Genomic DNA, 25158 nt, shown 5'->3' with positions numbered 1-25158 from the left:
AGCCAAAATCTAGAGTCAAATGCAGGGTGCCTGGGTGGCTCAGTCAGTTAAGTATCCAACTCTTGGTTTTGGCTCAGGTCATGATCTCATGATTCATGAGATCGAACCTCCCGTTGGGCTCTGACCTAACAGTGTGGAGGCTGCTTGGATCCTCTCTCTCTCTCTCTCTCTCTCTCTCTCTTTCTCTCTCTCTCCCCCCTTCTCCCTCCCCCACTCATGCACTCTGTCTGGCTCAGACAGAAATAAACTTTAAACTTAAAAAAAAAAAAAAAAAGAGAGAGAGAGACTTTTAATAACCTACTGAGCCACCCAGGTGCCCCAGTGTGACCTTGTTTTTACTACTTAACTTTGTGTATGTAATAACTCTCCTGGTGCTAAACATTACTTCACTTTCTAAGCAACAGACTGTGCTATAATTGAACTGTGAATTTTAGGATTTTTGGGGACGTAGGGATACATTCACCATTAATGCCAAAGACCTACCCTATCACACACTTTAGTTAAATACTCTATTTAGAGCATTTAAAAATGCATTGATATTGTTTTATATTAAGTGAGCTAGTGTTTTGAAATTTTTGGTGATGTTCAAGTAGTAAAATTACTTCTCATAGCAGTTGTGATATGTATACGTTAAGTTTGATGTATTAGAAGGTAATGTTACAATCTAATATTATTCCTAAATTTTCAATAAAAATAAAAGTTTTCACTGGTAATTGAGTGGCCTTTGAGGCCTTAACTAATTACATTAGCCTGTTATAAGAAACTGTAGCCCAGAATAAAATAATACATTCCTAATTTCAATGTGTGGACAATATACTGCTACAGTAAAAATTGCAGTAATATAATATTACAGCTAGGAGGCAGCCTGGTCAAATAGTAAAATTTTTCTCCCAGTTCTCATATGAAAACAAGATAATAAGCAGAATCTGGTAAGAACACATAATTTTTAAGTCATAGCATTTCCTGTGACACTTAAGGCCGCCTTCATCATCTTCTGTTTATAGTTTTATAAAGCTACTACTAGTTTCCTGACAAGGAAATGTAGATTGCTACTAAAGTGAGCCCTAGTTTTCTATTTGATCTGTATATTGGTAGCTTATTTAATCACATCCATTGCTAAAAGAGGTCATTCTTTACACAATATCTCTATCTTTGTTAATAGTTCATTAGAATCATCGTGTTGAGCTAAACAATTATTATGTGTTTATGTAGACCAGTGACTATATTAAAAATTAGGGGAAGTATTATATTTTACTTTGTGAGTATTCAAAGAATGAAATACTGTTTATTTATATCCAGATTTTTTTTCTATTGATAATTTAAGGCTGTTTGCAAAAAGGTATTACAGTTAACAAGATAACAAGATAAATACTAGCGGTAAGAATGAGGTAAAGGGAAAATGAAAAAGAAAGCAGGATGAAGTTATAGTAAGATTCGTATATAAAACATGTAATCAGCCTAGATCTAGTAAGATGAAGTCAGTGGTAAGATTAGTGTGAAATGTACTATCATGTCCTATACACTTGGTGTAAGTGGGCCACTAATTTGGCTCCAAACTTACATGAAGAAGAGAAATACTATTTTTATAAAATCCATTGCTTGCAAGAAGTACAATAAGAAAGTAAGAAATAAGAAAAACAACTATTTCTGAGACCAGGGACAAAATTCCTATTGGGTGTTCTTTCATAGGACAGTGGATATTACAAGAATGTATAACTAACAGTATCTTCACACTGAAGGCAGTGGGTAAGTTTACATTTCATAGGAGCATCATGGAGTCCCTTGCAGAGGCCAGGGGTGTTAAGGTAAAGCAGAATTCAGTAAGAGCAATTTTGTGTAAGATCAATTAGAAAATGAAAAGACCTTTTAGGTTTTGTTTTTATTAGTGTATATTTTCATATACTTATCAAAATATATCACTGATCCTAGTGACAGACCCATCTAAATATTGATAATGTTCCTTCTCCATTTAGATTCTGAAAAAGAGTTTCACATCCTCCCTCACCGAGTTTTTGTCCCCATTCCGGGATCCACTATAATGTTATGTGATTATAAATTTGGTGATGAGTCAGCTGAAGAAATGAGAGACCATTTTATAGAGATGTTAGATCATATGATTCAAATAGAAGATTTGGAAATTGCAGAGGAAATAAACACAGGTAATTATATAATGTTACTTAAGAACCTCATTAAACTTTTTCTAAGATTACCTATGAGGCATCTAGCTTAAATATGTCTTTAGATTTCTTTGATACTAGTTCTGTTTGATATTTTCAAGGCATTTAAAAATGTGTCTGTTTAATTTCTACATATGATGAACATGTAGTCAGTGTTTTCTTGGAAAATTCTACCAAAATTTAAGATACTTAAAATTTTTCTAAGCCTAGCAAGTAGATCTTCATTAAAAAAATTCATCCTTAAATAAGTGGAAATATATAGCTCTTAAGGTATTTGTTTTATTATATGCAAAGTTTTCTTAAAATTCATTATCTTAATATTTGGTTAAGCATAATGTCGCAGTGTTTTTTGAACACTTTATTAAACATCTTTTTCATATATTGGCCTCTATTTTCTTGTCTCTTTCTTATAATTGGGATACTAAGCTGAAAAAGGCAGTTCCAAACATTGGATCAACTTTATTTTTATAGAGCACAGATTTGCCATAGCATCTAATTATGTAACATAATTTCTTCCCCTGTCACTTTCACATTTGACCTTACATGTTAGAAGGCTGTTTTTGTTTTGTTTTGCTTTGCTTTGTTTTTGTTTTGTTTCTAGTGAAGGCAGGATATGAAAACATATCTATAAATAAGTATATAAGAGTGTATAGCAGGCTTCCGAAAACATTTAAAAATATGTGATGAAACATATTAAACATATTTAAACATGTTATTTAAACATATTAAACATGTTTAAACATATTAAACAGACTAACATTTAAAAATATGTGATTTTCTTTTTATGCTGGTAATCTAGTATAGAGATGGATTAACTTGAGTAGGAAGAGTTTAACATTACAAACACAAAGGAACAAAACAGCAACTTGGAAAGTTTAGCTGCGTATACTTAAATGTATCCTGTGTCAAACTCATGATTTCTAGATTATATGTTTTTCTAGTATTATATGATGTATTGAAGATAATACTTCATTATGGGAAATGTGCTTGTTTACGGAGTCTGCACTGTTTTTGAAATGTACATAAATCCCAAATTAGTGTTTGAATGATTACTTTAAAAAATTTTCTTTTAATTTATTTATCTTGAGAGAGAAAGAGAGAACATGATCAGGGAAGGGGCAGTGGGAGAGGGAGATAATTCCAAGCAGGCTCTGCACTGTGGAGCCTGATGCTGGACTCAGTCTCACAAACTGTGGGATTGTGACCTGAGCCAAAATCAAAAGTCGGACGCTCAACCGTCTGAGCCACCCAGGCACCCCTGATTGATTATTTTTGATTGCCTATTATGTATTAAGCATGAGGGTTCTAGAGATCAAATATATAGTCCTGACTATTAGAAGCTCATGGTATAGTGGGAAATAGAGAAAAATGAGTTATTCTAAAACAAGGTGACTAGTTCTATAATAGAGAGATGAACAGAATTATCAGAACATTCAGCACAGGCATTATCCTTGTCTGGGATTAGAAAAAATCTGAGAGCATTTGTGTTCATTCTGTGACATTTGAGTTCATTTTGAATGATGAATGCACTAAAAGTAAATCTAGGTTTTTTTTAGGAATTGAACACTAGCATCAGATGTATTGTGGCCAAGAATATGACTTGTCTAGAATTATATTAGTTTTGCTTCATCAAGTTTTTGTTGAATTAGAAGGAATGATTTGGTAATTAGCATATTTAATAACAAAATAACATATTCCCAAATTATGGGACAGGGTAAAAACAAACATTTTAGTAGAAAAATCAAGTGCTTTTTCATTAGTATCCTATTGGTTTAGAACTATATTCACTTATTCACTTCTTTATTTCTCAATTTATTTGTCACTCATTTATTCATTTATTAGTTTACTAAAAAATATTAGATGCATAATTTTATGGAGATAATATTTTAACTGAGTCCAGGTGTGCCACTTACATCTGTGTGACTTTAAACAATTCACCTCTGAACCCCAGATTCTCTTGGGGTTGATACGAGAATTTAATATAAATGTTAGGGAAAATACTTTCGAAACAAAAAGAGATACATAACTGTAAGATGATATTAACTAGCATTATTATAAAACTTTTTAAAAATGAACCTTCTGAATTATAATGAAAAATGTTAACATAAAGTATAAAAGTAGTATTTTATGGTATACATAGATTTTCCTAAATATTTGAAATTAGGGTTTTTGTGTAAAATCATAAAAAGTGGAGTTCAGTTGTTCAAGTTCAAAAATTAAAATCAATTACTGTACATTTAGGGGTGTTAAACTTGTTATAAGTTTCTGGCTTAATTTTCTAAGTATTTGGTGTTGTTATTTGCTGATTATTATTATTTCTATACTATAATATACTTGCCAAGTAGTTGCTATGTTTGAAATACATATTTTGCCAGGTAAGTACCTTAAAATAACATACTTTTAAATGACTTAAGGGATGAAGAACAATTTGTTTGTAAAAATGACTCACTTAAGGTGAGGGATAACTGTGGCTTTAGAATTTCTTAGGTGTGTTAGTCATCTCCTACTAGATATTAATAACTCAGATGTATTTTATCTACAGTATCAGCTAAAAATTTGGAGACCTACCTTTAAAATCTGGTGAAACTCATCTTTGCCAATTGTGTCTTTTTATTAGAGCTAATTAATTGTTGTTTGGTTAAACATTGATAATTATGAAGGAAAGAGAAGTACTAATGAACATGTATTTTTACAACTACATCACTGGTTATAGTGAAACCTCATTACTTTAGTATTCAGGGATGGGGAAGAAGACCACTAAGGAGTTCAAGTCCTAACATTTTATTTTAAGCATCTAAACAGTCCTAACTATCAATAGCTTGGAATAAAATTGATCACATTGATAACTTAGCATGCATTCATTATGGCTCTTGTTTTTTCTTGTTTGTTGACAGTTGCTCTACTTTCTCACATGATTAATTTGGGGCTTGTCTGAAGTTAAAATTACCTGGTTTTAAGGAATGATTAAGATCTAACTTCCTATCGAATCATGTTATTTGCATTTAAATTTCAGATACTAGGAAAATGACATAATGTCTGAGATTTGAATTAAAGTCCTAAAAGTCCCCACCAAAAACAAGCACAAATAAGTTGTTATGGCTCTGCTTCTGTAAATGATCTCAGATTTGTATCGAAGCAATATGATTTTGTATGACAGATTCAAAATGGAAATAGAGCAATGAAATATCTTTTTTTAGAGAAGTAAATTATTTGTGCAGAGGATTTGACATTACTAGAGCATGACTTTTGCAGGTAACAATTCAATGTTAAATGCATAAGCAACATCATGACAAAACCATTTTTGTGCTCTTTAAATACAAGTACTCAAGTAAAAAAAAATCCTTTAGCAAATAAGTTTAATTTCTGCTTCATCCATTATTTTTATTTGTTATCAGATACAAGGATTTTAGTGGCCCCCCCAAAAAAAGTTTTTTTATTTTATTTACTAATAGAAATTATTTATTTTATTTACTGACAGAAAAGCCAGAGTTGTGTGTGTGTGCTACCATGAATAAAAGTGTGCTGTGCATTCAACCTTTTGATCTATAGGTGAAGTTAGGGGAAATATAAAGTTAGGGGTGGGCTAATGTAATCTAGAACTAAAGTGTTAGAGCCCTTGAGAAAACTAGAAAACTGGAAATATAGAAGACTGAATGGTTCTAGAGATAATTCATGATAAGAGTTTGTTAGCCTTTGCAACCAATGTGATATGGGAGAAAAAAAAGAGAAGGGGGTTTTGTGTTTGTCTTTAAAGTACTTTCATCATATGCTTGAAGAGGGAAAAAAGAAACCATGATAGCCTAGATTGTAATGAAGTAGTTGCTAAAGATGATTTCTGAAAATGACAGTAAACTTATCTTCATGGGAAATTGGTAAAAATAGGCATTTTTTTCTTTCTCTTTCATCCATTTTGGTACCACAAATAACTGTTTCCATAAGTTTATGTATCATACTTGTGAGCCTGTGCGGTTATATTGAGATATAAAGATGTCTGTAAAGACATTTTAAATCCAGGAAATTATCTATTTTACCTTGAATTTATTTTTTTTTCAATATATGAAGTTTATTGTCAAATTGGTTTCCATACAACACCCAGTGCTCATCCCAAAAGGTGCCCTCCTCAATGCCCATCACCCACCCTCCCCTCCCTCCCACCCCCCATCAACCCTCAGTTTGTTCTCAGTTTTTAAGAGTCTTTTATGCTTTGGCTCTCTCCCACTCTAACCTTTTTTTTTTTTTTTCCCCTTCCCCTCCCCCATGGGTTTCTGTTAAGTTTCTCAGGATCCACCTAAGAGTGAAAACATATGGTATCTGTCTTTCTCTGTATGGCTTATTTCACTTAGCATAACACTCTCCAGTTCCATCCATGTTGCTACAAAGGGCCACATTTCATTCTTTCTCATTGCCACGTAGTACTCCATTGTCATTTTACCTTGAATTTAAACAGTAGTTACTGTCTCTCTGTGTTCTCTTTGTAAACAAAGGTATCAACATGGAGCAGATGCTTTCAGATAGTTCCCTAGAGCTCTATAGAACAGCATTTGATTACCACCTCTGAGGGAAGGAAGGGAGTCTGGCTTCAGGATCCCTCCATTCTTGTTTTAGCTGCGTAATTCTATTTTCATCTATTTTACATGCTGGGATTTTCTGTCAGATTCTTTAGCACTAGGAAAAAACATGAAAACCACTGGTCTATGTGATCTCTAAGGATGTTCTTAGTTCAGACACTTTTTTTTTTTTAAGTTTATTTACTTTGAGAGATATGCACTCTGGTTAGAGGTGGGAGGAGGGGCAGAGAGGAGAAAGAGAATCCTAGGCAGGCTCTGTGCCAGTGCGGGGCTCAGTGCCACGAACTGTGAGATCATGACCTGAGCTGAAGTCAGGATTCGGATGCTTAACCGATTGAACCACCCAGGCGGCCCTTTAGTTGAAACACTTTTTTTAATCAATGTTAAATAAATTCAGCTAAACCAACCTACATAAATTATTGCTAGTATAATGAAATAGAGAACTTGTATTTGAATCCTCAGTCTGCTATCCATTACCCTCAAATATGCACTTAACTTCCCAGGTCCTATTTTCCATCTGTAAAATGGGATAAAGAGTTGCCTTGCTTAACATTGAGTTGTTTTAAGGTCAAATTTATGATCATATTTTGCTTGAATACAGTAGTCCCTTCTTATTTGCAGAGGATAAGTTCTAAGACCCCCAATAGAAGCCTGAAACTGCAGATAGTACCAAACTCTCTATACTGTGTTTTTCCCTATGTATATGTACTTGTGATAAAGTTTAGTTTATAAATTAGGCACAGTAAGAGTTTACAATGATAACTAACAATAAAATAGAACAGTCATAACAGTATACTATTAAAGAAGTTATGTGCATGTGTTCTTTCTTTTTCTCCAAATATCTTCTTGTATTTATACTCCCCCCTTGTGATGATATGAGATGATAAAATGTCTCATGAGATAAAGTGAGGTGAATGACGCAGGCATTGTGACCAAGGATTAGGCTACTGTTGACCTTTTGATGCTGTGTCAGAAGATCATCTGCTGTTGGACTGCAGTTGACTGCAAGTATCTGAAAGATACTTATCTGCAGATAAGAGGGTACTACTATATGTCAGGGCACCCCGGTGGCTCAGTCAGTTAAGCATCCAACTCTGGATTTCAGCTCAGGTCATAATCTCACGGTTTGTGAGTTCAAGCCCCTTTCGGGCTCTGCGCTGACAGTGTGGAAGCCTGTTTGGAGTTCTCTTTCTCCCTCACTCTCTGCTCCTCTCGCAAAATAAACGTGAAAAAATTTAAAGGGTACAACTACATATCAAATTTCAGGTTAGATCCAGTCAGCAAACTTTTTCTTTATAGGTCCAAATAGTAAATATTTTAGGCTTTGTGGGGCACATAAAGTCTGGCCCATGGGCTGCAATTTGCAAATCCCTGCTTTTATTATTAATATCTAATTATTTGAAGTTATTAATTGTCAAACCATCAATAAGAACGATAGAAATTAATCCCAATTAAGAGTGAAGGTTACCCTGCTCCTATCTGGTTTGATTTTTGGTATCAGTTTATTTCTACTACCATATAGTAAATGAATTATAATTTGTGGGAGTCACTCAGAACTAGCTCTATGGCTGTTTGATTTCAGTCAGTTATAAAATTACATACAGGATTTTAAAAATTGTCATCTTAACATACATTCCATGAGATTGAATTGGCCTGCATTTGATAATGAGCAAATACATTGTGTTATTAAAAAAAGTCAAGTTGAAGGAAAATGGAGCTTGTTGTATATGCTCTTTATAGTATTCTTTAAAATTAATTTTAAAATGGTAATTCTCATTTAGGAATTATTATTAAATTATTATTATCCTCTTGCAGCTTGTATGAGGTACTCTGTGAATACTGAAGCTTCATTGGACAGCACAGATGATGAACATCCTGAAAAACCAATTAAAACTAGAATAATACTGAAAATTCAGCAAAACATAGGTATTTAATTTCTTTTATAACATTGAAAAGATATTTTGAATTTTGAGTTTTCTTATTATTTTAAAATTATTTCCATTCCATTTTTGCTTTCTTAGAAGTACTGGTTTAAGGAGTATTTGAGTATTATGGAAAGTGCTAGATCCTGGAGATGGAAAGATTTATAAATAATGCATTATCTCAAGTGCCCTCGAACATGATACTTTCTGTTAATTTTTTTGGTGTTTTTAGAAGAAAAACATGTTGAGTTTTGGGACTCAGTTAGTATAGTTGGGCCAGTGCTTTGCAAACTGGTGTTCTTTGCAAAACTGTTACCGTAGAAGATTTTGGTATGTATTCTATGAAAAAAGTCAAATGCAAGTCTGGAAATTTATAATGAATTTCAAAATTTTATTTATTTATTCATTTATTCATTTATTTATTTATTTATTTATTTATTAAATATATGAAATTTATTGTCAAATTGGTTTCCGTACAACACCCAGTGCTCATCCCAACAGGTGCCCTGCTCAATACCCATCACCCACCCTCCCTTCCCTCCCACCCCCTCATCAACCCTCAGTTTGTTCTCAGTTTTTAAGAGTCTCTTATCCTTTGGCTCTCTCCCACTCTAACCTCTTTTTTTTTTTTTTCCTTCCCCTCCCCCCATGGGTTCCTGTTAAGTTTCTCAGGATCCACATAAGAGTGAACACGTATAGTATCTGTCTTTCTCTGTATGGCTTATTTCACTTAGCATCACACTCTCCAGTTCCATCCACGTTGCTACAAAGGGCCATATTTCATTCTTTCTTATTGCCATGTAGTACTCCATTGTGTATATAAACCACAATTTCTTTATCCATTCATCAGTTGATGGACATTTAGGCTCTTTCCATACTTTGGCTATTGTTGAGAGTGCTGCTATAAACATTGGGGTACAAGTGCCCCTATGCATCAGTACTCCTGTATCCCTTGGGTAAATTCCTAGCAGTGCTACTGCTGGGTCATAGGGTAAGTCTATTTTTAATTTTTTGAGGAACCTCCACACTGTTTTCCAGAGTGGCTGCACCAGTTTGCATTCCCACCAACAGTGCAAGAGGGTTCCCCTTTCTCCACATCCTCACCAGCATCTGTAGTCTCCTGATTTGTTCATTTTGGCCACTCTGACTGGCGTGAGGTGATATCTGAGTGGTTTTGATTTGTATTTCCCTGATGAAGAGCGACGTTGAGCATCTTTTCATGTGCCTGTTGGCCATCCGGATATCTTCTTTAGAGAAGTGTCTATTCATGTTTTCTGCCCATTTCTTCACTGGGTTATTTGTTTTTCGGGTGTGGAGTTTGGTGAGCTTTTTATAGATTTTAGATACTAGCCCTTTGTCCGATATGTCATTTGAATTTCAAAATTTTAAAGGCTCCAAGAAGTGTGGCAGTCACTTTAACATTGTTCAGACTTACTAATGGAAGAACATGTAGGCTGTTAAGTGGAATGCCAATTTGAAAAATGCTTTGTAAGCATTAAGACTTTTGACTGAGAGAAGTTAGGAAATTTAGTTGTTTTTGTTGTCACTTACTCATTAGCTGATTACCCAAATTCTTTGTACCAAAGTGTGTGTATATGTGTGGGTCTGTGTCTGGACTTCTCTGGTCAGTTTGTTTTGGTTAACTTACAATTATCAGAAAAAAAATAAATAAAAATAAAAGTTACCAGCACAGGCTTACTAATTCTTAGATTTTATAACAGTGGAATCTGAGTTTTTGTAGTTTTAATAGCTACACAATTGACTTTGCCTTGTAACGTTTGAGACACACTGCTCATTGGAGCTCTCTTATGGTTTAAGCTAGTTACCATGAGATGGCTTGGATGTCATTGTACATATTTATTTTATTTAATTAATTAATTTTTTAAAACTTTATTTAAATCCAACCAATTAATATATAGTGTAATAATGGTTTCAGGAATAAAATTCAGTGATTCATCACTTACATATAAAACCCAGTACTCATCCCAACAAGTACCCTCTTTAGTACCCATCACCCATTTAGCCCACCCCCTCTACCACCCCTCCAGCAACCCTCAGTTTGTTCTCTGTATTTAAGAATCTCTTATGGTTTGTCTCCTGCTCTGTTTTTATCTTATTTTTCTTTTCCTTCCCCTATGTTCATCTGTTGTGTTTCTTAAATTCCACATATGAGTGAAATCATATGGTATTTGTCTTTTCTCTGACTGACTTATTCAGTGTGCATATTTATAGAAGGCTTTTTGGGGCACGTGGGTGGCTCAGTCAGCTAAGCATCCGATTTCAGCTCAGGTCATGATCTGATGGTTCGTGGGTCAAGCCCCACATCAGGCTCTGTGCTGACAGCATAGATTCTGTCTCTCTCTGCTCCTCTCCCACTCATACTATGTCTCCCTTTCTCTCAAAAATAAATAAACATTAAAAAATTAAAAAGAAAAAAAAGAAAGAAACCTTTTCAAGTATGTGTGAGTCTTTCTCTTAGGTGAGTACATATGTGTTAAAGAGACATGCTTTTTTTTTTTTAGGGTTTTGTTTGCTAAGTGGTGAAGTACATGGTTACCAGTTCAACCTTGGCAAGCTGTTCAACTTACAGCTGTATTTTCCTCCTCAGACTTTGCTGGCTTTTAGTACATATATATGTGTGTGTGGAAGTATATGTGTTGTGCATGTGTGTCTCGTTGAGGCGCATCAGTCACCTGCATTTCAGAGCTGAGGATCAGTTAAGCCTTTCTTTGGCTCATCCCATTTCCACGTGTTTTGTGTTTGTTTTACTTGTAGGTGTGATTGCAGCGGTTGCAGTTGCAGTCCTTGCTGCGGGGATCTCCTTTCACTACTTCAGTGATTAGGGGAGACACAAAGAGCTTCCTGATCATCCAGAGAACACTGACCAACAATTATGAATCATAAAGATGCAGACCATCCATCTACATTTCAGACAGTAGCAGCCAGATCTGCTGCCAATAATGCCTACTAGGTGTGTTTCTGACTAAATGGAAATCACTAGCTGCCTCATTTAGCCCTGCTTATATTATAGATGGCTCAGGCTTGCAAAAATAAAGTTGTGCATATAGATGGAAGTTGCATGTCACAAATCCTTATTATCTATTTTTAAAAATGTTCAAAATGATGGCTTACTTTCATAGATTTTAGTCCTCTTGATCTGGATTGCATATTGATCAGGATATTGAAAACTTGAATAGTCAGGGTTGACTGTATATCTTAGTAATAGAATAACTGGAGAAATTTCTAAGAAGTGGGGCAACTACCTATTAGGTGAACTCATACTCTAGGACCTTTCTAAGGCATACTCAGTTACAAAATACTGATTGAGTTCTGGTCAAGGGATAAGGCAACCTTTTCAGAGAGGTTTGAGTTGGTAAGGATTGCCATAAATCATGTGCTTTCTCAGGTTAGCATATCATACATGTTTTAATATATTAGACATTTACTTCTAGTGGTACATTAGACTAGGTACTACAAAACTAAATCCTGAATGAAACCTACTTTTGAATGCATTAATCAGCTCAAAGACAGTAGGGAAGTTTCTGAGAATCATACCTCTATTTTGACTCCCCCACAAAAATGAACACATTTTGAGTTGGGAATTGTGAATATTAAACATGCAAGTGGGCAGTGGTTACTCAGATGGCAAATACTAGTTGCAACACTGCCAATATGCAATTTGCCTTCAACTAGAAACAAGGAGATGAATCTGAATCTGACATGCTGTCCTAGCCAGTACAGTTGAAGTTGCTACCCAGTTTATAGTATCCTATAAATACTTCTGGCAGAAGCAAGATACAGCCTCAAGATTTCCATAGATTATGATAAAGCAGTATAGATTACCAGTGCAAATCGAAACCAGCTAGCATGAGAAAGCTCCCATAGAAATAATAAGCTTTGGATTCAGTTCTCCAAGGTCTCATCACCAACTTCTATGAAAGATGGAACCACAGGCACAAATGAGAACTAAAGAACTGCTAAAAATGAAAAAAATGTTACTTGAAATTAAAAAAAACCCAAAACCTCAAGCATGTTGAATATCATGTTAGACTCAACTGAAGACACAATAAATAAACTGTGAGTTCTAAAGAAATTATCCAGTGCTCAGCAAGGAGAAACAAGGAACGAGGAAATAAAAATATTAAAGAGAAGTTAAGAGATATGGAGAGAAGAATTACAAAGACTAGAAGTATTACGAGGAAAGAATAGAGAGGGGTGGAGGAGTGGCAATATTTGAAGATAACTATTTTCCAGATTTGTTGGAAAAATATGACTTCATGATTTCAGGAAACGTATTATATCTCAGGCATATCTGGATCAAATCCATGCCTAACCCAAAGTATTAGAACAAAAAGGTAACCAAATACAAGATTTTAAAAGCAATCAAAGGGACAAAAAGATCACCAATGAAGGCAAGACAGTCACATACTTAGTAGGCTTCTCAATAGCAACAATGTACCCAAAAGATGATGGATTCAAAATTATGAGAAAAACTAATTATCAACTTAGAATTTATATGAAGCAAAACTGAAATGTTCTGATGAAAAACAGATTTTTGCCATCAACAGACTTTCGCTAAAGAAACTGCAAAAGGATGATCTTCAAGAAGGAAAATGATTCCGTAAGGATGATCTGAAATTGAAGGACTAGTGAACAAATAAAGTGATAAACATGTAAATCAAGTGTTGTTAATATAAAACAGTTGTAATGAAAAAAGTGTTTTTAAGAAGTAAAACTGTAAAAAAAAATGTAAAACTAAATAAACATTTTATGCAACATGAATGTGGACTTCTAAAATAGGATATAATTGAAAAACTGGATAGTAGCTTATAAGATGGAAGGAGGGTGGTTAGAATTAAAGTGTTCTGAGGTGCCTTTATTATTCAGAAAGTGGTTGAAGATACTGTTTAAAGTATGTTGAATATATATGGTAAAATTTCAAGTGTAACTGCTAAAAATAGTAGATAGGGAATGAATCATTGCAAAGGATAAGAAGTTTAAAATAATGGAATAGGAATACAGTAACAGTACAAAAGGAAGAAATTAGGGGTGGAGAAGGGCAAAATAGATAAAATCATAGTAACAAGTTAAGTAATACTATTAAACTTGAATAGACTAAACCCAGTTCAACAACAGACTGATTAAGTTTTTAAAATCCAGCTGTAGGCTAGGTTTTTTAAAAGATGAAAACACAGACAAATAAAATTTGTCTAGCTTTGGTGATATTAAATCCAAATTAGATTTTATGGTAGTATTATTAAAGATGGAGAAAGCCACCAAATGATAAAAGGATCAATTCACTAGAAATAAATAACAATTTTAAATTTGCATATACTTTATAAAATGACCTCAAAATACATAAATTATAGGGCTAGACCAACAACTTGAACAACAGAGTGGGAAATTTCACCAGCTCTCAATTATTGGTAAATAAACCAAGCCAAAAATGAATGGAAAACCAAACTTGAATAATACAATCAACATACTGATTCAACACATTTAAAATAATCAGCAATTAGAGAATATTCTTATGCATTTTATATTAGCGAAAGTTGACCATGTATTGGCCATGAAATAAATTACAGTAGTTTTAAAAGTCAGTATTAAATGGGTAATCAGAAATAAGTTTGAGATCAGTAAGAAATGTTAAGTTTTTTAAAAAGCATACATTTACATGTTTTAAAAACAAATACTTAGAACTTAGTTATAAGTACCGCGTTTGGAGAAATTGGGTGGTACAGCAGAAACTGTACTGAAGGAAATGACTTTAAATGCTTAAATTTTTTAAAAAGCTTGAGTATGTAACTTAAGAAAAGAACAACAGAATAAACAATGTTGAAGCAAAGAGATACAGGCAAGGGAAGAAATCAATGAATTAGAAAACAAAATAATCACAAAGTCAAAGTTGTCTTCATGACAATAAAATTGGTGTAATTGAACAAGAAGAAAACAGGGCCCAAGTAGACAACATAAAGATTGAAAAGGATTCTTGGGGCACCTGGGTGGTTCAGTCAGTTGAGCTTCAGACTTCAGTGCAGGTCATGACCTCACAGTTGGTGAGTTTGAGCCCTGCATCGGGCTTGCTGCTCAGTGCAGAGCTTGCTTCAGATCCTCTGTCCCCTTCTTTCTCTGCCCTTCCCGTACTTGTGCGCTCTCTCAAAAAACATTTAAAAAAAAGGATTCCATAGATATAGCAGAGATGAAAATGCTGAGACTGACAGGAGCATCTTAATATATTTGAAAACTTGGACAAAATTGATTAAGGTCTAGAAAAATACAATTTCCTTAAATTGTCTAAAGAAGAAATAGACAAGCTAGATAGACTTATTCGATAGTGTTGACAAGTAAGTAATGAAAATTTTTTTGACAGACTAGCCCACATCTACAGATGTTTCTTTTTCAAGGACAACACTATTTAAACATCTCATACAAACTCTTCCAAAGAATCTTCAGCTCATTTTGTGGATCTAGTATAACTACTGATAGTAGAATTAGATTACTCCTACATTCAGTAGGAGAAAAGAAAATTCCAGATTCATCCCACACATTAACAGATATTAAAACCAAAAGCACTATTGATCAGCTGAATTCAACATTATATAAAAAAGGATAGTGCAGTATGACTAAGTTGTATTTATACATTTAAAATCAGGAACTCAATAAGGATGCTTTTATCACCACTTCTATTCATCACTGTACTGTAGACATAATGAGCAAAGGACAAATCAGACATTTTAAGAGGTTGTGACTGAGCACATGAAAAGATGTTTAATCTCATAAGTCATCAACTAAGACCATGGTGAATATCATTTTACATCCAGTAAAATGAAAAGTTAAGAAATACGACAATATTAATGAAGAAGATTTGCATCAAGAAGACATTTACAGGTGGGGTTGTAAATCAACACACAGTTTGCCCTGGAAGGCAATTTGGCAGTATCTTTTAAAGTAAACCATATACATACTCTAATACCTGACCATTCTACTTCTACATATATACCTTAGAGAAATTCTTTCCATATGTATACAAGAGTACATCTGTGAGAATGTTCAAGGCAGCCTTATTTGTAATCACCCAAATGTTTATTGACAAGAAATGAAAAATAAATTATGGGTTTTGTAATTTAATAGGGAGAATGACCTGAGAAAGCAAGTCTCAGAAGCCTGCAGTATGATAGATAGCTTTTATAAAGTTTAAAAACAAGCAAATCTCATCTATATTACACAGGAACACATGATATATTTTTTTTTTTAATGTAGCAGAGTGATACAAAAAATTCAGGATGTTGATTACCATTTCAAGGTGGGACTAATGGCAGAGCAGGAAGACAAGAAGGAACAAATGAATAGATGAAACATTATTGGTGATTTTTTAGTTCTTGAGTTGAAATGGGTTACTTGATACTCACTTTATGTACCTGATGGTATTAACATATATATTTTTTTTCTTGGTTGTCTACTACTAACAAATGACCCCCAAACTTAATTGGCTTAAAACAATGACTGTTTCATTTTTTTTTCCCCCCCACAATTTTGAATTGACAGGAATCAGGTTGCTCTTCACATGGTGTAGGCTAGAACTACAATTTTCTAGGAGCTTGATTAGGTTTGAAACATCCAAAATAGCTCATTCATATGGTTGGCAGTTGATACTGGCCATCAGCTGGGAACTCACCTATCACACCTCAGTTTTCTTCTGTGTGGCCTGTGTGGCTTGGGGTTCTTCCATCATGGTGACTTGGCTTCTTCCTATCGTAATGACTAGGATTCAAGAAGTAACACCCCAATTGTGAGCATTCCAAGAGGAAAGAAGTAGGACCTGTGCGTCTTTTTGAGGCCCTGGCTTAGAAATCTCAGAACATCACTACATTGTGTAGGTCAAAGTAATCTACAGGACCAGCCTAGATTAAAGATGAAGGGGAAAAAACCTTTACCTCTCAATGGGTATGCATATATGAGAAGGAAAGGATTTGATGGCAACCATTTTTGGAGATGATTATCATAATATACCCTGTGGACTCTGGACATAGCAGTTCATGTTCCTGATGTGGAAAATGAATTCACCACCTCTCAAGACACCTTAAAAGTTTCATCTTTAGATTCAGGCTCAAGGCCCATAATCTCATCATTTGAATCAGTTTCAGGTACATGATGAGCCACCTTTACTTCAGCTCTTCTCAATATGAAGATGCATGAACTAAGAAACAAGTTTTCTTCCCCATATATCCATATGGTAAGACCGGCAATAGATTCTTGTCTGAAAGGAGGGAAAATGAGAGGTACAAAGCAGGAAATGGTTCATAGCAATTCTGAACTCCCAACTGGGCACATGTCTCTAAAATCATCATGATTCTAGGCACAGGGAGTATATGTTAATTAGGGCCTAATTCTCAGCTCTGGCCCTTCCCTGTGAGATTTTGACTGTAATCTGAGTTGTCCTTTTCCATGACAGTGGCTTGTTTGAAGTTGAATAGCTTTCTCAACTTGCTCCCTTGTCTTTGAAGGTTGAAGGCCCAGAAGCCTCTTTTTATTTTGAACTGCCTCTTCCTTTTAGACCAAACTGATGTAATTCCTTTAAAAATATTGTGTATTTTCTATGAATCAAATTATAATCCACTCCATTCAGCAAAAGGCACACCCACAAATCTGTTCAAGATAGGCCTCTCCCTCTACTTTGAGCTAAGTGTCAGGATGCTGAAAGACAACATCCTTAAGAATCAGGTACCAATTGCCTTGCTGAGTGGACTAAAATAAAATACATGCTTATAAGATTCTTAGAAGTCTTTTTGTCTAGCTAAGAGATCTATGAGGCACTGGATTAAATATTTCTGAAGTCTTAAAGGTTATTCTAGCTGTACTCTCGATCCTAACTTAACTTGTGCTTTGTTTTACTTGCAATTCCCTAGAGTTGAGCATTGCCCAGAGGTCATTTCCTCCTCTAGAAGTTCTTGCTGGCTGGAAAAAGGTGTTCAGGGCCTTTATATTTCCTATAAAGTTTGCTCCAAAACTGAACAGTTTCTTACTTAGTTCATCTCTCTTTCCATCTCTGATCAAAGCCAGTAAAAGTCAGTTGGAATTTTCAGTATTCTGTCTGGAAATCTCCTTGGCCAGATCCACAAGATTATTCAGTTATTTCTTCCAGTTTGTGATTTCCACAAGTTCATTAGTTCTACCTTTCACATTACTGCATGTGAAAGTGCCTTTCATAACAAGGGTTGCCTTTCAGTAACAATTTTTTCATTGTTCTTGCCATCATTGTTTCCTGAAGGCCTTAAAGCTTTTGTCTCCTTCTAAGTTCCCATGTTAAGGCTACATGTTTTGGCTTTGGCCCAGTACTACTTTATTTCTAGGCACCAGTTTCTATTTTGGTTATCTCTTCATAATCATCTCAAAACTTACTGGCACTAGCCATTTTATTAATCGTTTTATTAATCATTTATTTATGATTCTATGGATTGACTGGGTTCAGCTGGCTCAGCTGAAAGGTTCTGCTCCACATGATGTTAGCTTGGGCTTCAGTTATCTAAGGGCTGTGACATCCAAGATAGCTCATCCACATATTTGACAATTTATCTGCTGCTTTTCCACATAACCTCTCCACGTGGCTTAGTCTTCTCAAATCATGGTGGTTGGATTCCAAAAGGAAGAGCCCCAAACATCAGTGTTCAAAAAGCAAGGAAGTGGGAATTGTTACCTCTTAAAGGACTGGGCTTAGAAACCCCAGAATGTCATTCCTCTATATTCTATTGGTCAAAGCAAACAGGGCCAGTATAGTTCCTAGAGGAGAGGGAAAAGAAGTTCACCTCTCAATGGAAGAGTAGCACATGCATACGGGGTGGGAAAGAATTAATGACATTCATCACAGGAGACTTATTATACATATATTCTTTAGTATATGTAAAATATTAAAAATGATAAAAAATACAAGAGAAAGGAGAGAATTCAAGAAGTTACTTAGGGAAATAATTACTATTATTACTCTAAAAACATAATCCATATATTATCCTTACCACAAATTTTCTATTTCTTCCTGTTTCAGTTTTGGTAGTGTATATGTTTCTAGGAATTTGTCCATTTCTTCCAGATTACCCATTTTATTGCCATATAATTGCTCATAATATTCTCTTATTATTTTTTTTATTTCTGTTGTGTTGGTTGTGATCTCTCCTCTTTCATTCTTTATTTTATTTATTTGGGTCCTTTCCTTTTTCTTTTCGATCAAACTGGCTAGTGGTTTATCAATTTTGTTAATTCTTTCGAAGAACCAGCTTCTAAGTCAACCAGGAGGAGGTCAAACTTTCACTCTTCGCAGATGACGTGATACTTTATATGGAAGACCCAAAAGATTCCTCAGTGGGGAAAACTGAAAGCTTTCCCCCAAGGTCAGGAACAAGACCGGGATGTTCACTCTCGCCACCCAGGCTTCCCAAACAAATAATTTTTTTAAAGCAAGTATAACTAAATTAATATCAGGCAAACAAATTTACAGTCATTTGTAAGTGGTCATTACATAATGATAAAATGGAATCTTTTGCCAGGAATATCTATCAATTTTAAACATATATACCTAATAAAATGTCATAAAATATCACGGCACAAATTGATAGAATACAGGGAGAAAGTGACTAATGTACCATCAGAGATTTTAGTACAGTGCTTGCAATCCTTAATATATCAAGATATCAACAAAAAATTAATATCAATGTAGATATTAACCACATGATCAACAAGCTTGATCTAAGGGAAATATATAAAATACTGCAATCAGTAATTAGCCAACTAATCATTCTTCCCCCTCTAGCACACAGAGATTTTCAAAAGTTAATAAATTAGGATATTGTAAGACAGATTACATTTAGGAACACAATGCAATTAAGTAGAAATTAATAACAAATATATATTTGTTACCAAAACAAGTGTGTGTGTGTGTGTGTATACAACTAACTCCTGTGTCAAGTAATAGAATTATACTGTAAATTTCAAATTATTAAACTTTCACTCTTTGCAGATGACATGATACTTTATATGGAAGACCCAAAAGATTCCATGAGAGAAGGGAAGGGGAAAAAATAGTTTCAAACAGAGAGGGAGGCAAACCATAAGAGAATCTTAAATACAGAGAACAAACTGAGGGTTGATGGAGGGGCAGGGAGAGGGGAAAATGGGTACTAAGGAGGGCATTTGTTGGGATGAGCACTAGGTGTTGCATGTAAGTGATGAATCATGGGAATCTACTCCTGAAGCCAAGAGCACACTATATACACTGTATGTTAGCTAACATGACAATAAATTAAAAATAAAAGTTCTCTCCAGTCCACCACCAAAATGAAAACAAAAAAATAAATTTTTAAAATCTCTTAAATGTGCAAAGTAGTCTGATTGCAGAGGCTAAGACTTCCAATACTATGTTGAATAACAGTGGTAAAGGCTCAAAAGATTGAGGATGATATTACCATTGGGTTGTTCATATATGGCTTTTATGATCTTGAGGTATACTCCTTCGATCCCTACTTTCCTGAGGGTTTTTATCAAGAAACGATGCTGTATTTTGTCAAATGCTTTCTCTGCATCTATTGAGAGGATCATATGGTTCTTGTCCTTTTATTGATGTGATGAATCACATTAATTGTTTTGCGGATATTGAACCAGCCCTGCATCCCAGGCATAAATCCTGCTTGGTCGTGGTGAATAATGTTTTTAATGTATTGTTGGATCCAGTTGGCTAATATCTTGTTGAGGATTTTTGCATCCATGTTCATCAGGGAAATTTGTCTATAGTTCTCCTTTTTAGTGGGGTCTCTGTCTGGTTTTGGAATCAAGGTAATGCTGGCTTCATTGAAAGAGTTTGGAAGTTTTCCTTCCATTTCTATTTTTTGGAACAGTTTCAAGAGAACAGGTGTTAACTCTTCCTTAAATGTTTGGTAGAATTCCCCTGGAAAGCCATCTGGCCCTGGACTCTTGTTTTTTGGCAGATTTTTGATTACTAATTCAATTTCCACCAAAAAACTGCTAGAATTGATTCATGAATTCAGCAAAGTTGCAGGATATAAAATCAATGCACAGAAATTGGTTGCATTCCTATACACCACCAATGAAGCGACAGAAAGAAATCAAGGAATTGATTCCATTTACAGTTGCACAAAAAACCATAAAATACCTAGGAATAAATCTAACCAAAGAGGTGAAAAATCTATACACTGAAAACTGTAAAAAGCTTATGAAAGAAATTGAAGAAGACACCAAAAAATGGAAAAAGATTCCATGCTCCTGGATAGGAAGAACAAATATTGTTAAAATGTCGATACTACCCAAAGCAATCTACATATTCAATGCAATCCCTATCAAAGTAACATCAGCATTCTTCACAGAGCTAGAGCAAATAATCTAAAATTTGTGTGGAACCAGAAAAGACCCCCGACTGGCCAAAGTGATCTTGAAAAAGAAAACCAAAGCAGGAGGCATCACAATACCAGACTTCAAGCTATACTACAAAGCTGTAACCATCGAAACAGTATGGTACTGGCACAAGAGCAGACACTCAGATCAATGGAACAGAACAGAGAACCCAGAAATGGACTCACAAACGTATGGCCAACTAATCTTTAATGAAGCAGAAAAGAATATCCAATGGCATAAAGACAGTCTTTTCAGCAAGTGGTGCTGGGAAAACTGGACAGCGACATGCAGAAGAATGAACCTGGACCACTTTCTTACACCAGACACAAAAATAAACTCAGAATGGATGAAAGACCTCAGTGTAAGACAGGAAGCCATCAAAATCCTTGAGGGGAAAGCAGGCAAAAACCTCTTTGATCTTGGCCACAGCAACTTCTTACTCAACTCGTCTCCAGAGGCAAGGGAAACAAAAGCAAAATGAACTACTGGGACCTCATCAAAATAAAAAGCTTCTGCACAGTGAAGGAAACAATCAGCGAAACTAAAAGGCAACCAACAGAATGGGAGAAGATATTTGCAAATGACATATTAGATAGAGGGTTAGTATCCAAAATCTATAAAGAACTTATCAAACTCAACACCCCCCAAAAAAATAATCCAGTGAAGAAATGGGCAAAAGACATGAATAGACACTTCTCCAAAGAAGACATCCAGATGGCCAACTGACACATGAAAAAATGCTCCACATCGCTCATCATCAGGGAAATACAAATACAAATACATCATCAGGGAAATACAAATACACAATGAGATACCACCCTGCACCTGTCAGAATGGCTAACATTAACAACTCAGGCAACAACAGATGTTGGTGAGGATGCGGGGAAAGAGGATCTCTTTTGCATTGTTGGTGGCAATGCAAGCTGGTGCAGCCACTCTGGAAAACAGTATGGAGGTTCCTCAAAAAATTAAAAATAGAACTACCCTACAACCAAGCAATTGCACTACTAGGCATTTATCCAAGGGATACAGGTGTGCTGTTTTGAAGGGACACATGCGCCCCCAAGTTTATAGCAGCACTATCAACAATGGCCAAAGTATGGAAAGAGCCCAAATGTCCACTGATGGATGAACGGATAAAAAAGATGTGGTATATGTATACAATGGAGTATTACTCAGCAATCCAAAAGAATGAAATCTTGCCATTTGCAACTACGTGGATGGAACTGGAGGGTATTACGCTAAGTCAAATTAGTCAGTCAGAGAAAGACAAAAATCATATGACTTCACTGATTTGAGGACTTAAAGAGACAAAACAGATGAACAAAGGGAAGGGAAACAAAAATAATATAAAAACAGGGAGGGGGACAAAACAGAAGAGACTCATAAATATGGAGAGCAAACTGAGGGTTGCTGGAGGAGTTGTGGGAGGGGGGATGGGCTAAATGGGTAAAGGGCATTAAGGAATGTACTCCTGAAATCATTGTTGCACTATATGCTAACTAATTTGGATGTAAATTTTAAAAAATAAAAAATAAAATTAAAAAAAGTATTACAAAAAAATAAAAAAATAAATGTGCAAAGTGGAAAAAATGATGGGAAAATCACATCTGTATTTATTTTTAATGAATGTGAATGTAATGTACAGCCATGGTCTTATGCTTCTAAATTTCTGTGGGACTAACACACTTTATTAGTATTAAGTCTCTGAAATTCAAGTTCAATTTCATGTGTGATAATCATTGCGTGTTGAAAGTGCATTAATTTGTTAGAACAGGAACCCTGTAGAGGAGATAATCATGCCATGTCAGCAATGAATAAATGTCAGCCTTAAAAATGAATTACTGTTTTTGAGATAACATGATTAAATCAAGCTAGTATGTGCTCAGGGATTGGGAGTAGGGAGTGGACATTTTGAAAAATAAAATAGCCTAGGGTGAAACACCTGGTTTTATGAAAATGATTTTTTAGAAGCATTATCTTTATACTAAGAAAAAAAAGCTCTGAAAGATAAAAAAAACTTTGATACTTGTTATAGATGAGAACCTCAAGTAAAGATATTTATTTTATGTTTATGATATCAATTTATGTTTCCTCTGAATGCTATTGCCCAAATAAGGAAAATCCATAAGTGAAAACTGAGATTATGTGCTATATACCTAAGACTTGTTCTGTCTACCAGGGCCATGGCCACCACGGTAATTTTGGAGTTGTGCGACCTACCGAAGCTTTATCTGGATTCCAGGTAACTTTCTTTTTTCCCTGAAGAATTGACATGGACATGAAATATATTAAGACAGACTTTCTAATCTTAGGGAATCCCAAATTTTGTTGATAATGTATGCTTTGTATTGGTGACTGGTAAACAAAGAGTATAATGTATCTTAGAGCATAGGCACTAGGATTGGGAGACCAAGGTTAGGTTTAGCCTCTACATCTTACTAGGTGTATAAACCTGGACAAGTAAACTAACCATAAACTTCAATTTCTCCATCATCTGTATTAATTAACTCATTTAGTGTATGTGTGTGTGGGCAGACCCTTTCTCAATGTATATGTATACCAAGTCATGGTGTTGTATCCTTTAGACAACTTACAATGTCAGTTACACCTCAATAAAGCTGAAAAATTTTTGTCTCCATCCTTGAACAGGACATATTAAAATCTTTGCTGTGCCCTCCTCTTAGGGCAGTTGTGAGAATCAAATGAGATAATGTATGTTATGTATAACATTATATTATATATAATATAAACCATGAAATGGAGAAAGTGTTAAAGAGGTAGGGTTGAAAAATTGGAGGTCTTGAAGAACATATACTTTGAGAGTGAAAGTAAGAGGAAGAACAGAATAGAGATGACTGTATTTAGCTAATCAGAGGGGCATGAATGGATACTGATTTCTTCACTGAAATCCAATATCAGCTGGGTTCCAGAATATAGGATCTCAAACAGTAATACATAAACAAAATAAAAATAAATCCCCATGTCTTTTAATTTTAGGAATGTGTGCTCTCCTAGATTGCAAATCTTTGAGAAGAAAGAATGACTATATCTTACCCATTTTTATCACCTACTTCCTATATCTAACATAATTACTTGTATGTATTAGACACTCAAAACTTGTGGAAAACCAGTGTAGATAAAGAAAACAAAGAAAATCAAAATTTTATCGTGAGGTAATAGTTTACAAGATATATTTGAACAACTAAGTATATGATCATGATTATATTGTACAAAAAAAAATTCAGTATAATAGTCCTCAAAACTCTGTAGATTTCTTTCTCGTGTGTGTGTTAATATTTATTTCACACTTTTGTTTTTAGAAATAATTTAACTTATATTTATCATGGTATCCTCAGTCAACTTGAAATGACAATTTTTGGGGAGATCTCTCATTCAATTCAAATATTTAGAATTTTTAATAAGGTCCTTATATGCAGGAATGTGTGTGAGGTGTTTGGGATAGATGAATTGCATCCCACCATCTTCGTAAATTAGCTTCTATTTACATGAGCATATCTTTCAGAGGTTGTATCTATGTACTGTATGTACCATTATACTTCATAAGTATCTGTTAGTAATAGTAATAATGATAATAATAATAATAATAATAACACTTGAGTAATACCTATGTAACAGGCACTGTTCTAAGTAGTTTGTTTACATGATTTATTCACTTTTTCCTCACAGTCCAGTGAGGATGTGCTATGATTATCCTTATTTGACAGTTGAGGAAATAGGTACAGAGAGGTTAACTAACTTACTCAAGATCACTGAATTAACCAGGTAGTCTGGCACCAGTGCTCAGGCTATTAACCACCATTACTAATATATACATGGATATAGATGCAGGCATTACCTATTGCTTGTTTAAATGTCTCCTTTCTCTACTGTAAGCTCCTTAAGGTCAGGAACACTACATGGCACATTGCAGCTCATCCATAAATATTTCATGAACGAATGAATGAATAAGCTTCTCACTTACTAAGATAATTTTGCTGTTCCCTAAAATATTTCTCTTATTTTAATATTACTTTGCAACTGACACTCTTGGTTCTTCCAAGGCTATTCCCCTTATTATTTGGGTGGTTTGTT

At 34.7% G+C, this 25158-nt stretch overlaps 1 protein-coding gene across 1 annotated transcript in view; it reads left to right on the top strand.

The window, feature by feature from the left end:
- ODR4 (odr-4 GPCR localization factor homolog) overlaps positions 1–13229 on the top strand; it is a 34224-nt gene extending 20995 nt beyond the window's left edge. The window contains exons 12-15 of the mRNA XM_049634067.1: position 26; positions 1974–2159; positions 8561–8671; positions 11443–13229. Of these exons, the coding sequence (XP_049490024.1) occupies position 26; positions 1974–2159; positions 8561–8671; positions 11443–11510 (366 nt within the window). The 3' untranslated portion in view covers positions 11511–13229. The remainder of the gene's footprint in view (positions 1–25; positions 27–1973; positions 2160–8560; positions 8672–11442) is intronic.
- Positions 13230–25158: the final 11929 nt, after the last annotated feature.

Source organism: Panthera uncia, chromosome F1 (genome assembly GCF_023721935.1).
Source record: "Panthera uncia isolate 11264 chromosome F1, Puncia_PCG_1.0, whole genome shotgun sequence".
Classification (NCBI taxonomy): domain Eukaryota; kingdom Metazoa; phylum Chordata; class Mammalia; order Carnivora; family Felidae; genus Panthera; species Panthera uncia.
Note: the sequence above shows the minus strand (reverse complement) of the source record. Positions and strands in the feature narration are given on the sequence as shown.